This window comes from Seriola lalandi, unplaced genomic scaffold, assembly GCF_002814215.2.
Source record: "Seriola lalandi dorsalis isolate HSWRI2012SDOR001 ecotype SW California unplaced genomic scaffold, Sedor1 jcf7180002054959, whole genome shotgun sequence".
Classification (NCBI taxonomy): Eukaryota; Metazoa; Chordata; class Actinopteri; order Carangiformes; family Carangidae; genus Seriola; species Seriola lalandi.
Genome location: NW_019525510.1, coordinates 521,807 through 535,853, shown reverse-complemented (window position 1 = coordinate 535,853; position 14,047 = coordinate 521,807). Strand labels below are relative to the sequence as shown.

At 38.7% G+C, this 14,047-nt stretch overlaps 1 protein-coding gene across 1 annotated transcript in view; it reads left to right on the top strand.

Moving 5' to 3' along the window:
• Window positions 1-614: 614 nt before the first annotated feature.
• LOC111645936 (ribosomal protein S6 kinase alpha-2-like) overlaps window positions 615-14,047 on the top strand; it is a 15,324-nt gene continuing 1,891 nt past the window's right edge. Inside the window, exons 1-21 of the mRNA XM_023395284.2 lie at window positions 615-629; window positions 1,713-1,829; window positions 3,034-3,115; window positions 3,897-3,977; window positions 4,603-4,682; window positions 5,515-5,621; window positions 5,718-5,755; window positions 5,843-5,985; window positions 7,033-7,103; window positions 7,316-7,404; window positions 7,949-8,013; window positions 10,375-10,477; window positions 10,609-10,754; window positions 11,107-11,229; window positions 11,730-11,819; window positions 12,036-12,194; window positions 12,484-12,645; window positions 12,816-12,892; window positions 13,253-13,370; window positions 13,491-13,547; window positions 13,859-13,939. Coding sequence (XP_023251052.2) covers window positions 615-629; window positions 1,713-1,829; window positions 3,034-3,115; window positions 3,897-3,977; window positions 4,603-4,682; window positions 5,515-5,621; window positions 5,718-5,755; window positions 5,843-5,985; window positions 7,033-7,103; window positions 7,316-7,404; window positions 7,949-8,013; window positions 10,375-10,477; window positions 10,609-10,754; window positions 11,107-11,229; window positions 11,730-11,819; window positions 12,036-12,194; window positions 12,484-12,645; window positions 12,816-12,892; window positions 13,253-13,370; window positions 13,491-13,547; window positions 13,859-13,939 — 2,004 coding nt within the window. The remainder of the gene's footprint in view (window positions 630-1,712; window positions 1,830-3,033; window positions 3,116-3,896; window positions 3,978-4,602; window positions 4,683-5,514; window positions 5,622-5,717; window positions 5,756-5,842; window positions 5,986-7,032; window positions 7,104-7,315; window positions 7,405-7,948; window positions 8,014-10,374; window positions 10,478-10,608; window positions 10,755-11,106; window positions 11,230-11,729; window positions 11,820-12,035; window positions 12,195-12,483; window positions 12,646-12,815; window positions 12,893-13,252; window positions 13,371-13,490; window positions 13,548-13,858; window positions 13,940-14,047) is intronic.

Below are 14,047 nucleotides of genomic sequence, written 5' to 3'. Positions count from 1 at the left end.
TACCTGTTTGTCTGACTGTCCATATCCGTGGCCAGATGCTGTGGAGAGGTTCTTGTTTCATAGTATAAGGGGTCAGCTACAGATCAGCATCCCAGGAGCTGATGTTGGGGCCTTGAATCTCTTTCCTTCTGGTTGGTGGACGTCACTCCTGGCGCCCTGTTTAAAGAGTAAAGCAGTCTCATATTAACGCTGTTCAAATGCTGTTTACGCTCATTCCCATTTCCATAATGTAATCACATTGATACAGTTCCTCAAACTAGAAATTGATCTACAAATTAAGGTTTAATGTTGTAAAAACGTGTAAGATGAACAGGAAAACTGATTTCTGTGATGTGAGGTGTTGATCTGAGCTGTTGCTGTGCTGTCATGTCAGTGCTTGAAATGCTTTCAGGTTTGTTTCCTCCCTTGTTTTACTGAGGATGAATGTGTGGCTCTATCTACCATCAAGTGTCATATTCTTGATACAAGTGCATCAACCTGGAGATTCTGAATCTAATTTCTACAAAAATTCATGAAACAAAGGAGGCTTCTTTGGAACAAATAGAAATATCTCTCCCACTGGCAGATTTTGTTCTTGTATTATAAATAAATCTTGCAGGCTGAATTTGAGCCCCATGACTTTGGTTAGGGTAAACTGTAACAGGAAAACAAATGTGCTGTGCTATTAACACCGTCTCAAGACTCTTGTTGCAGAGATAGCATCAAAGAACTTGTGACAGTTTGATTATTTTTAGCTTCATGTGGACTCTTAGAAATTACTTGCAAAGGAGGGATGGATCTCGTTCCATTATCAAAATATTGTATACTGTTGATGGGATTAATCTAGTATACATGTATACCTGCTATAGAAAATCAAACTGTGTCTTTGGATTATGAAAAACCTGAAACCACATTTACAGAAGTATTAACAATACACAACATGGACACGGCCCTGTTCCTTTTATTTCCATTGTCTATGCAGTCCAACAAACCAGATATTACCAGATTTAACAAACGTATTAACCCCACTTCTCTGCCGTTTGTACCATTTTTCAACCATGTCAAGCTGCACGTGTGAATGTTTCAACCATGTGCCTCCTCCTTGAGAAAAACCTCAGGGAAGGCACCACCCAAAAACATCTACTAATAATAAAGCTTATGTGAGAGATTGCATTAAACTCATGTGTTTACTAACTCCTGTCAGCATTGCATTACTTGATTGAAAGTGGGTGTAAAGCTGTTAACATCTAAATGACACTGACAGTTTTACAGAATTACAGTATATTGTCACACTGACCAATCTAAGCTGTGCCTCAGGTTGGCAGCTGATCATTCGCCTCACTGAGTAGACTGAATAGGCTGAAAAAGGAAGCTTGCACACTGCCAGTGACCTTAGCCCATATCTAGCAATAACATAATGGCTCATAAATAACCACCTCTGCGTGTGTGTGTATGTGTGTGTGTGTGTGTGTGTGTGTATGTGTGTGTATAAGAGAGTGGGTTACTTTATTCTTGTGTTTGTTCAATCTGCATAACTGTTCGATTGACGATAGGTAACAAAGTGTTTAGCTGCACTAATTCTTTAATGTCTTTCACTCACCACCTTGTTCATGTCTCGCTGCTTTCTTATCTCTTCAGTTTTTCTCTATGTTCTTTCCTGTTTTTGTGGCCACGCTCTCTTGGTGAATTGTTGTATAACATACAAATCGTGACTTCTACCATCTTTCCTTTAGGATGACAGCATACTGAAAGAGATTGACATCAGCCACCATGTGAAGGAGGGCTGTGAGAAGGCAGATCCTTCTCAGTTCCAGCTGCTCAAAGTGCTGGGACAGGGCTCCTATGGAAAGGTACAGGATATACACACTTCAACCCACTGACACCTTAACACCTCAGGGATCTGACATAAGGTCATGAGATCAGTGTTGACATCTGGATTTAACACATACTGTCCACTCTATAGTCGAAAGTATGTTCACACTTGTGTGAATGTTGAACATCTCATCTGAAAACCTTGAGTTACACTGCTGTAACAGCCTGAACCCTTCTGGAATGTCTTTCCAGCATAGTTTGGATTTGCTCCTATTAAGACACAAGAACATCATTGACAACGTTGGGCATTAAGGTGCAGGATGGGGTTAAGGTCAGAGCTCCTTTTGGGACAGTCAGTATAGGTGTGTCTTTGTGCATGGGGGTATTTCACTGTTGTCTAAAATATGATGCCATAGCATTAAGGATTCCCCCTAATTGTAACCAAGAAGCCCAACCCATGAAAAACAGCCCAAAACCAAGAGTACACAGAAGAATTTGGTGTACACTTCCTTTTAGCATATAGTGTGTGTGTGTGTGTGTGTGTGTGCTGGAACTGACGGCGCTTTAGCATTCATCACTTTCTAATGATAAGGCATCAATTTTCAATTATTTCTAGATTAGCAGTATGACAAGTGCTACATGCGACACATCACTAAGTTTATTTGAATTAGCAAAGCCCCACTAAATTATTAGAGTTATGGTAGATTAGAGGTCTGCATGAGGCAAATATGACACCACAGCAGATGTTGGCGGGTGGGTTCATTTTCCAAGGGCAGAGGTGGGCACGTGAGGTCTGCTTGTAAAGCATGCTATACACGCACTTAATTATTATTTGCCAATCATAGCTGTAAATCATAGCTGTTCTCAGCTCTGTCACAATGAAACAGAATTTAAGTGAATCTTTTATGAAACATGATAACTAACTGGTAACTGGTGCTTACTCCAGCTTGGACGTACCTATGATTTGCAGATGATTGTGGGTGTGGCATGAGGCAAAAAGCAGAGACAGCAGGTGGGCATGGTCTCAAAAACAGGTGTGTGTGTGGCTCTTTAATGAAATGGTTGCCACCATTAGCACCACCTGAATCACATGGTTGTTAATATACTCCCTACTTACATTTTAATTTTTAACTAATGCTGCTACAAAGGCTCATTTGAAATGTTCCACTAGTGTTTTAAATTGTTCATGTGTCCTAGAAAATGTTATGATGACGTTAATGGATGATGGTGATGATTTTTCAGGTGTTTCTGGTGAGAAAGATCAGAGGAGTGGACAGAGGGCAGCTGTATGCTATGAAGGTCCTGAAGAAAGCCACACTGAAAGGTAAAAATGAAAAACTGAAATGACAGATACAGTAAGTTAAAGGACTAATATTTTGATATGTTAGGAGACTAAGTTTAAATATAGTGAATATTGGAAAAATTTAAAGCAATTTGTTTTTCTTGGGACATTTGTGCTTCTTATACCAAGTAATAGTTAGTTTATTTATGGGTGTGTACCATCCAAAAAATGTAATAAATTACAGAATCTTGACTGAGACGCATTATGCGGCAATAACAGCCTTGTTCTTTATTGGGCTCTGAGTGGTAATTTGTTAAAGTTACTGCTGGTTTTGCACAGGAATAATAAGAGATATCATTACCAGAGATCTCAGAGTGGCCTACATTCAGGAGGATTTTAGGTAAAAGAGGTTAGTTTGTACTTTCGATTCAGATAAACTGGTTTGAGTTGAATGGGATTATTGTAAATGAGGATGCACTGTAAAAGCAGCTTGAGATGTCATGTGCCGATTTAGTGTCTTTGTACAAGCCTTAATCCTCTTAACCTGAACCCCTTGAATTTAAGTAGTTATGGTCTCATCCTGTCAAGGAGACAGATGCTGTAATAACACTGTTATTGTAGTTTTCACTGCACGTGACCAGCAACACTGTGGGATGGGTCTTAATTCCATTTACATTTTACAGTGAAGTAAATGCAGTTTCATCCTTCATCAAACATAATCATAATATTAGAGGCTTGTCACCATTTATCTGCATTCAGATAGAGGGAGCTATAAAGCAACACTATTAAATAGATTGCGCCTTCCCCACTCTCTCCTGTCTAGTTCGGGATCGTGTGCGGTCTAAGATGGAAAGAGACATTCTGGCAGAAGTGAACCATCCATTTATAGTTAAACTGCACTATGGTAAGTCTGACTGTCTGATTCTTTGAATTGCTAGGCACTCATTTGAATATCTGTCTCTCTGAAATAGCAGAGCAGAAAAAGAGGATTAGATAACTTTGCAATGCCCAACTTGTCTATACAGGAGCTGGAATTGAAAATATAGAGGCTGAATGTTGTTATTTAATTTCGTAACAAACAAACACACCATTTTTGGGAGCTGGGTGTGAAGTGAGCTAACATTACCCTTCTCTAGCAAACCCTCTGGCTTCACATTCACATCGGGTATTTGTGCAAACTTAACTGTCATCTGCTGAAGGCTCTGAGTTATTATTACATATTAGACAGGTTAGGAAAAGTACAAAAAATGTTTTGATTGGATACTTGTATTGGATAAATCAATATGAGGAAAAAAGAGCATAGTCAACAAACTGAATGTGTAAATTCTGTTATGAATTTTGCCCAACACCTGTGTCCTACTGAGGTTTGACTATGCACAGTATACACTGTCTACTACTGAATACATCCTCAAAAGAAGACAGGATACAATACAGCCCGGATACAGCAATAAAGTCTCAATAGTATGTTCTGTGTAACTCCTATGTGTGTGTGTGTGTGTGTGTGTGTGTGTGTGTGTGTGTGTGTGTAGCCTTTCAGACAGAAGGGAAGCTCTATCTGATCCTAGACTTCCTCCGAGGAGGAGACCTTTTCACTCGTCTGTCAAAAGAGGTGGGTTTACTACTGATAGGTTCCCTGGCTCTTTCCCCTTCTCCACTTCAAAATTACACACCTTTATCTTTCAAGGTCTATTATAGGCCATATAACACAGATGCAGCATCACCAGGAGTGAATATACCTGCCATCACTCTCCTCTCCTCAATACTGTGTTGATGTGACCCTCACCTCTATTACTTTTATGCTGATGCATTATCCTGTCAGTAAACAAAGACCACACAACTGTGTTGAGGTGTGTTTTTCTCAATAAAGTTTTAGAAAAGATAATTGCAGTTTTTTTTTTTTTTTCCACTGAGACCCGCAAGTCTAAACTACTTATTATTTTCTGTTCTACTGCTGCTTTCCCAACCTCCTGGAAATCACAAACTCTTATTCTAAAGTGATGAAGGAAAATTAAGTAGAAGAAACAAAGGAACTAACCAACCAATTAATGATGGAAAGACAGAATTAGTTTTCTCTACTGTCATAGGAAGGATGAAAAAGTGCATCACCAATACACTTAGAGTTAGAACATCCATAAGGGTGTTATGGTTTTTATAAAATGCAAGGAAGAGCTATATGCAGTTATTTCTAAAGAGGATTAAGTTCAAAGCAGTTTGTCAAATGTAATACTTTTGACATGGAAATGTTGACACTCTGATTACTGACAGTTGGCTGCCATCCTGCTGCTTTTTAAACATTTTCTAACATTTTTGGGTCTTTCTCCTGATGTTGATAACCTGTTTCACCATTCTTTATATCCAGTTGTTGCTTGTAGTCCTTGTTTCATAGTTGTATTATTGTTTTACTATGAATTACATCTAATCCACATCTTTATATGTTCTAGGTAATGTTTACAGAAGAGGATGTGAAGTTTTACCTTGCAGAGTTGGCGCTGGCCTTGGACCATCTACACAGTCTGGGCATCATCTACAGGGACCTCAAACCTGAAAAGTACACTCTCATAAAGACTGCCTTTTCGTGTATCCATTTATTTAAAAAAAATATATTTTGAAAGCAGATTTGAATATTTGAAAATTTTCCCGACAGCATTCTTCTGGATGAAGAAGGACATATTAAGATAACTGGTCAGTGTATCCAACTGCAAACAATCTCTATTTGATCTGTTCTTTATGGGTTTTTTCTGACCTTTATCTCTGTTTCTCTCTGTTCAGACTTTGGGTTGAGTAAGGAAGCCATCGACCATGATAAAAGAGCATATTCCTTCTGTGGAACAATAGAGTACATGGCTCCAGAGGTCGTAAACAGGAGAGGGCATACACAAAGTGCTGACTGGTGGTCCTTTGGGGTGCTTATGGTAAGAATGGTTTAATCTTGAAACTATCTTTTACTATTTTCACTTTTTTCACACACTTGTAACCTTCCCTCTGAGTATATAGCCATTTTGCTTTCTGACGTGGATGTTCGGTGTGATCATGCTGTCAAAAACAGCAGGCATGAATTTACTATACAGTGTCTTATGAGCCAAGGACTCAGCTCTTAGATCATGTGTCAGTGTTCTGGTTTCTTAATCTGGTTTTCTGCTGGCAGTAAAGACGCTTAATTACCATATCTAGCAGATTAGGCCCCATCATTTTCAGTAATCGTGCATCTGCTTGACTTTGCTTGTTTTGTTAGCCCGATGGCTTATTTCACTAATACTGAGAAGGAGGTTAACATTCTCCAACAGCTGGCAGCTACATCAGGGCACCAGGGAAAGGTGTCACCCCTATCTGCCCTTGGCAAGAATTAAGAATTAAAAAATATTAAAACAAAAAAAAAGAAAAAACACAGCCAAACATGTCAAAATACTGTATCTGAAGATAGTGGAAGGAGCACATTATATAAATTACAAACAGGATTTAAGGAAAAATCCCAGAGTATCATTACATTTAATTCATAACATTGCACTATACTCTTTGAGACAGGCAATGCTATTAAAAGATGGAAAGTATTGGTATGTCAGCAGTGGTGACAGATTTGCTGCTAGTCATAAAAGTCATCAGGCTGTTTTATGTGCTCCATTAATCCTCCACAGGACAGGTTATCCCCTTTTTGTGTATCTTGATTTTATTTAAATTTTCTCCTAAGTATCCAATCTATATCTAACGATGTTGTTTCCTATCACAAAATTATGGTCACAGATTAATAAATGTCTGTTTATGTGTCATTTTAACAAACTGTTGAGACACAGCTTTAACACATTCCAGTTTCTCTGTCAGCATGAGCAGTTCAAAAAAAGTCTTGTTCAAATAACTAATGAACTTTGCATTGAGCAAATTTTGAACAATTCACCTGTATGGCACTTTCTACTGGTCAGCTGACACTTGATCTAATATCTTGATCGTTATCATCTGTTTTCCAGTTTGAGATGTTGACGGGATCGTTACCATTCCAAGGAAAAGATCGTAAGGAAACAATGGCACTTATTCTAAAGTAAGACTAATTCAAACTGTTATCATTTATTGTGTTATGATAATTTAATTCTCAATTCTCAGAATATTCCACTGTACTTGAATAGCCACATTGATAAAGCTGTTACTATGAAAACGATTAAACTGACCCAATACTAAAAGTGATGTTGATATATCACAGCATTATCAAACATCTGTGAGTGTATATACCTGTTTCTTGTGTTGTCTCCCCAGGGCTAAGCTGGGAATGCCACAGTTCCTCAGTCCTGAGGTGCAGAGTTTATTAAGAGCGCTCTTCAAGAGGAACCCTGCTAATCGACTAGGTACTGTAAAGAGAAACCTTGGAAACTTTTCAGAATAAGGGTAGTGCATCTACATTTGTGTGCCTCTTTGGATTACCAGTCATTCCGGTCAGTTCCTAAAATGGAGGGACGGAACATATAAGGGACAATAAAGCTGCAACCTAAAATCAAATCAGTCATTTTGAAAAACACTTGAGTCAGTTAGTACGGGACACATCACACATGAGGTCCTTGGGAGATAATGCTATAAAACCTCATTCTGATGTGGTGAAATAACATTCTATTATCAGGTCTGTTGAGAGCGGCTATGTTATGTCACTGAAACAATAGCAATACTGAAGCCACGGCATGACCTTCACAGCTGTCACAGTCTTCCTGTAGTATGCGAATAATGTTAGGCGATACCACATGTCCAAGCAGCCATGGTGGTCCATTAGAAATAAAAACTCACTCACTGTATTCACGCTCCCTGTTTGTTTGATTTAGTTTTTAGGTAATGTTTTTGCTGAATAGATGTGAAAAATGACACCATCTCTCAATCTGTCTCTATCTGTGCGACTGATAGGTGCAGGACAAGATGGAGTGGAAGAAATAAAAAGGCATCGCTTCTTTGCATCGATAGACTGGAATGTAAGTACAATTTATGAAGAATATTCTGCATGCTACATAGTTTTAAGCTATATTGTTTTTTATCATTATTTTACAATGATAGTGTGAACTTGAATACTCATTAGCATTATACACATGCTGTATGTAGCGTAGTGGAAAAAGTGTTTCTAGATTTTCCCAGAAATGAAACAGAGTTGGCTTGTTAACACTATTAGAGACAGTGAGAACAGGTCTGGACGTGTATCACATGCAAGCAGTTGTGGAAGTAAATAACCTGTCCTCTTACCAACAACTGCACCCTGCTTCCTCACACATTTGAATCACATTGTGGTGACTAGTTGTTGTGTCATGTCATGAAAACCCTGCAGCTGTTCATCCACTTCCTCAAGATGTGCCCTCAATCATGAAACATTAAACATCCTTTGTATGAGATTTTGCTTAGTGGCAAAACTTCCCTTCCTGCAGGTCTCACCCAACTTCATTGTAACTAATCCTCTTAGCCTTTCTCACGGAAAGTTCACTCATGCGCAAATGTTCTGGCTTCAAACATTACCTGTGCTATCATAATCTAAACTTGACATTCACTCCTTGGATGTGCTCAGTTTAAAGAAAGGGACCATTCTTTCAACTATAAGCACTGTTGCCCAAAGCTTCCTGTTAAACATCAGTGAATCATGCTCTGAAACTCCATTTGTTTCTGGCAAACTTGAAAGCTGTTCTTGCAGCCCCTCGGGTGAGTAACATTCATGCTGCAGAAACCGTCTTCTGCATAGCCCTAACAAGAGCAGTTAAAAGCAACTCAGCAATTTTACATTGCTGAAAAGCAAAGCACTTATGTAACTACTGTACATCCTGTACAGGATACTTTTAGGGTTTTATTAACAATCATTATCTTAATAACAGACATTGTTTTCAAGAAGTACATCATACATACTGTATGTACTGTACAGACAAGAGGTGTGAGTGTGTAACGAATAAACCTCTCCTGCACCACACAATTTGTGGACTGGACTTAGAAAACATCGTTTTGTCAACAAAGACAAAAGAAGATTCAGTAGGAGAAGATGGTAATTAAATTGTTCTGAGGAGTGAAAGGAGTGAGGAAGCGCCAGCCCGTCATTTGCAGCTTTAACAAACGTAGATCTACACATAATCAAGACTTTGCCCAACTTACAGAGAATGTTCTCTATAAAACCAGTTTTGATAGCCAGAAACTCCAGATAGTGTTTTATTGATTGTAACCATGCCCCCTACATACTGTATATCTATACTGAGCAACAAAATATTTTTAAGCTCTCATGGTCACACAAACATGAGTTCCATTCTTTTTTTAAAAATTTTAATCAGAGATGTTCAGAAGGTTTGTGGTTCTTGTTTATCCGCTGCTGTGAGTAGTGTCGCTCTCATTTCTAACAAAATCCACTATTATCTGCTTTACATGCTCACTAATCTCTGCCCTCACCACCGGCTCTCACTCTACTCCTCACTGCATTACTACCTACTCGCTTTCAGCCAAACACAACATTTTCCTATTTACAGATGGCGTTTCTGGCTTGATGTGACAAGCTATCAGTAAGAGGCTTACGTTCTCCTCCTCACTATGCTAATTAAACCACTGTGCTGCATTAGGCAGATGATCCGTCTGTACATCATCATCATCATCATCATCATGTTCATCAGTATCTTGTGTGACTTTTACCTCTGTGACACTCTAATCTTTCATTAATGGTTTGATCTTTGAGGAATTTCTCTCATACAGCTGACAAGCAGCCCCACCCTCTCAGCAGCTGTGCATCGCAGTGAATGCGAACTGCAAATCAAATAGCAAATGAGAGTGAGCGTTAGTGTTAACAGTCTCACCATGAATAAAGCTTCAACTATCTTTTTTTTTTCCAATGCTGGCGGCTACTGTTACAGTTATTCAGTGTGTTAACAACTAACATTGCAAAGGTGACACCTGCAGGCCAGACTTAGTAATGCACTTACATTAATAAATAAATGATGTGCATACTGTTATATGATGGGTATAAGACAGTTTTCACCTGGCATCACATTACATTACATAATATATGTCTATAAAAGGACAGCTTTTCATTATGCAAACAGGCCAAACATTAGTTTCCAGTCCTGTTTGGATATTCACGGTCTTTATTTTAATTTTCTCTATTCTAATTTGCTCTATTCTTCAACCTCCTCCTTAAATGTTAAGCTCAGTATGTTTACCATATTTACAGTGACATGAAAAACAAAAACTTAATTGTAAGAGAGCCATATATATACTGTATATATCTTTTCATATACTCTTTTCATCAAATACTACTAGAACCACAACTTTTTCATTATGTTGTCTTGTAAATTTGCACCAACTGTTGTTCTCTGCAGAAGTTGTACAGGAAAGAAGTGAGGCCTCCTTTTAAACCAACTGTTGGAAGACCTGAAGACACTTTTCATTTCGACCCTGAGTTCACATCCAGAACACCAACTGGTAAGTAAAACATACACACATGCACATACCGGCATATTGTACATATTAACAAAGAATTGTACGTGCATACATTAGAAATCACAGAAAACAGTTGTGTTAATGTTTGTATCTTTGTGACTTTGCATATCCAGATTCTCCAGGCATCCCTCCCAGTGCAAACACACACCAGTTGTTTCGTGGTTTCAGCTTCGTTGCAAGTAATCAAAACCAGGAGCCCAGTGTTGCTACGGTAGCGCCTTCTCGTCAGGAGGTGAACAACATCAACCCCATAGCACAGGTAAAACATCTTTAAGAAAACAGCTCATGTCCTGATTCTACAGCTAAATGATGACACACACTCACACATACACGCTTATTAGACAACAAATTGATTACAGTATGAAAATAAATCACTGTTTTATGACAACATAAATATAATATAAATAATGAAGAGATATAAGAGATTTAATGATGCTGACCTTTCTAAACGTCACCCTCGTGAATCACTGTCACCTACTGTGTTTCTACAGCGACCGACTGAACAAAGCACTTACTCTAATATATGATTCTGACATATACATGAAATATACAGTTAAGGTTAGAAATGTTATGAGTGTGTGTGTGTATCTGATTATTTGTGTGCCCTGTAGCATCTCCGTGGTGATGTGGCCTTCACTGATGTTTATGAGCTGAAGGAAGAAGTCGGACAGACTGCGACTTCTGTCTGTAGAAGATGTCTGCACAGAGTTACTGCTGTGGAGTATTCAGTGAAGGTAGTGAACACTAAACCCTGTACAAAGTTTACAGATGTTCTCTAAGCTTTACGCATCGGGTCAGTGTTGTAGTAGAAAAATGAATGCACTGCTTTGGTGCAAGGGAGAGCATCTTATAGTGGACAATAACTCAACAGTAATATTCTATAATATTGTTAGCATACATCACTGTCCGGTGAAAACCACATACCTTCAGTTCATCTCATGCTCATGAAAAGTTGACTATTTGGAGATACATGGTTTTCACAATGGGCAACAAAGATCACATGTACAAGGCATTAAAGTTTAACATAAAACACACCTCCCACTAACAAAATGTGTAATCACACAATGACTATTAACTCTGCATATGCTGGATGAGTGTTGCATTATGGGAAGACCTTTGATTATTAAATAAATAAATAAACCACCAAAACAACATATTTTGTGTACACTGACCATGTTTATTTAGAGATTTAGAATTTATTATTCTGCGTCTTATGTTTCTTTGTTTTTGTCAGATTATTGAGAGAGCGAGGAAAGATCCATCAGAAGAGATTGAGATTCTGTTGAGATATGGACAGCATCCAAATATTATTACCCTGAAGGATGTAAGTGTAACACACCCCTCACATAACACAACTCTGTGTTGTCATGTTAAAATGAAAACACAATGAGAAACTGTAGATGTTGGTTTACTACACCGTGGCAGCAGACCAAGGCAAAACTTGTCTGCTAGAATCTGAATTTCCCTTCAGCATCGTAACAGTTATAAATACACCATTTTTGTGTCTGTCTCATTCCTGTGTGTGCATTTGTACCTGTAGGTGTTCGACGACGGCCAGTGTGTGTTCCTGGTTCAGGATTTACTGAGAGGAAACGAGCTGCTGGACAGAGCTCTGACGGTGCCAAACTTTACGGAGAGAGATGCATCAGACATCATCTGCACACTGGCCAAGACTGTGGAATATTTACACTCACTCGGGGTAAGAAAGAAAGCAAAAAGAACTTATTGACATTGTTATACTTGAATGTTTACTTATTGCAAAACACTGTGTGTCTGTGTGTTGTTTTGAAGATTCAGTAGTAGTTTGAGCAACTGGTGTAATCAGATGTGTGTCCCTTTTGCAAAAAGAGAAAGAGTTGAAACTCTGGGATAGTTGAAAACAAGCCCATTTCTTGCAGTAAAGGTTATGCTATTCTGTGAAAGTAATCATACTTTACCTTGCTAATCATGTGTACATTTTTGTCTGTGTGTGTCTTTCCGCTTTTCAGGTTGTACATAGAGACCTGAAGCCCAGTAACATTCGCTATTCTGATGACAGCGGACGCCCAGAATGCATCAGGATTTGTGATTTTGGATTTGCCAAACAGCTCAGAGCTGAAAATGGCTTGTTGATGACGCCCTGTTACACAGCTACCTTCATGGCTCCTGAGGTATGTCATCTCACTGAGTCTCTAATATCTCAACATCACTTACACAAATTTTGAAACAGCCATCAAGCATACATTTTAAAATGATTAATCACAGAAACTAATCTCACCATGCACTTTTGAAATGACTACTGGCTGCATGTGTGTTTGTGTGGGTGTTTGTGTGTGTGCAGGTTCTGAGGAAGCAGGGTTATGATGCAGCCTGTGACATCTGGAGCCTGGGGATCCTGCTTTATACCATGATAGCTGGGTCAGTTAAAACTTTAAAAGCATTGAAAGCTACCAACATCAACAGACTGTTGCAGTACAGTTGAGTGTTTTAGTGTAAATTTGTAAACAGTATGTAATGTCGCTATATTCTGTAAACGCTCCCCCTGCTGCTCTAAACAGGGTGTGTCCTAAATGAACTAAATGAAGAGGCTGTTTTTTTTTTTTTCTTCTTTCCAGTGGGATTTTATAAGTCAGAGGTTTTAATTCATGAAGCGTATTTCGCATCAGTTATAGATTTCAGAGTTGTAGATTTCTATCCAGGGCCTGACTCATTCTCTATTGTAGTAATTCACACACGCCTTCGAATTGCACTCCTAATTTATTCTTTCCTATTGGCCAGTTTCAGCCCCTTTGCCAGCAGTCCTGAGGACACAGCAGAGGAAATTCTGGCTCAAATCGGCAGCGGAAAATTCATTATCACAGGAGGAAACTGGGACCTGGTGTCAGATGCTGCCAAGGTTACATTTTAATATTTTATTCCAGAGATGCATATAAAATGGTTCTGTTGCTGATTTCATAGTACTGTTACTGTCTAAATGTACTAATATCACCTGTGTGTGTCTGAATGTGTTTGACAGGACATTGTGGTTAAGATGCTCCACGTGGACCCTCACCAGCGCCTGACTGCTCCCCAGGTACTATTAGTCTGTAATATGAGTTAGTAAGCCTTATTAGCATTTATGTCCCCCCTTGGTACTATTTTTATTTACACAACAAATTATTATTCCTTTGTGCAGAGACAATAAAGAGTAGCGGAAATAATTTGACACCTACTGTACATTATACCATTTGCTTGATCCCATATGTAAACATGTTCTCTAAGGCTTTACGGTATATACTATATGTTATCCATGTTGTATTGCTTGTACTATATATCACTGTTGAGGTTAGGATTACTTGTCGAAACAATATATTAGGAAATCATCATCACTGTGATGCTTTTCAGGTTCTTCGTCATCCCTGGATTGTAGAGAGAGACCAGCTCTCTGACAGAGCTCTCACTAGACAAGATGCACTCACTGTCAAGGTCAGACCCTCTGTGTGTGTATACGTGTGTGTGTGTGTTTGTCTGTGTGTGTGTGTGTGTGTGTGTGTGTGTGTGTGTGTGTGTGTGTGTGTGTGTGTGTTTGTCTGT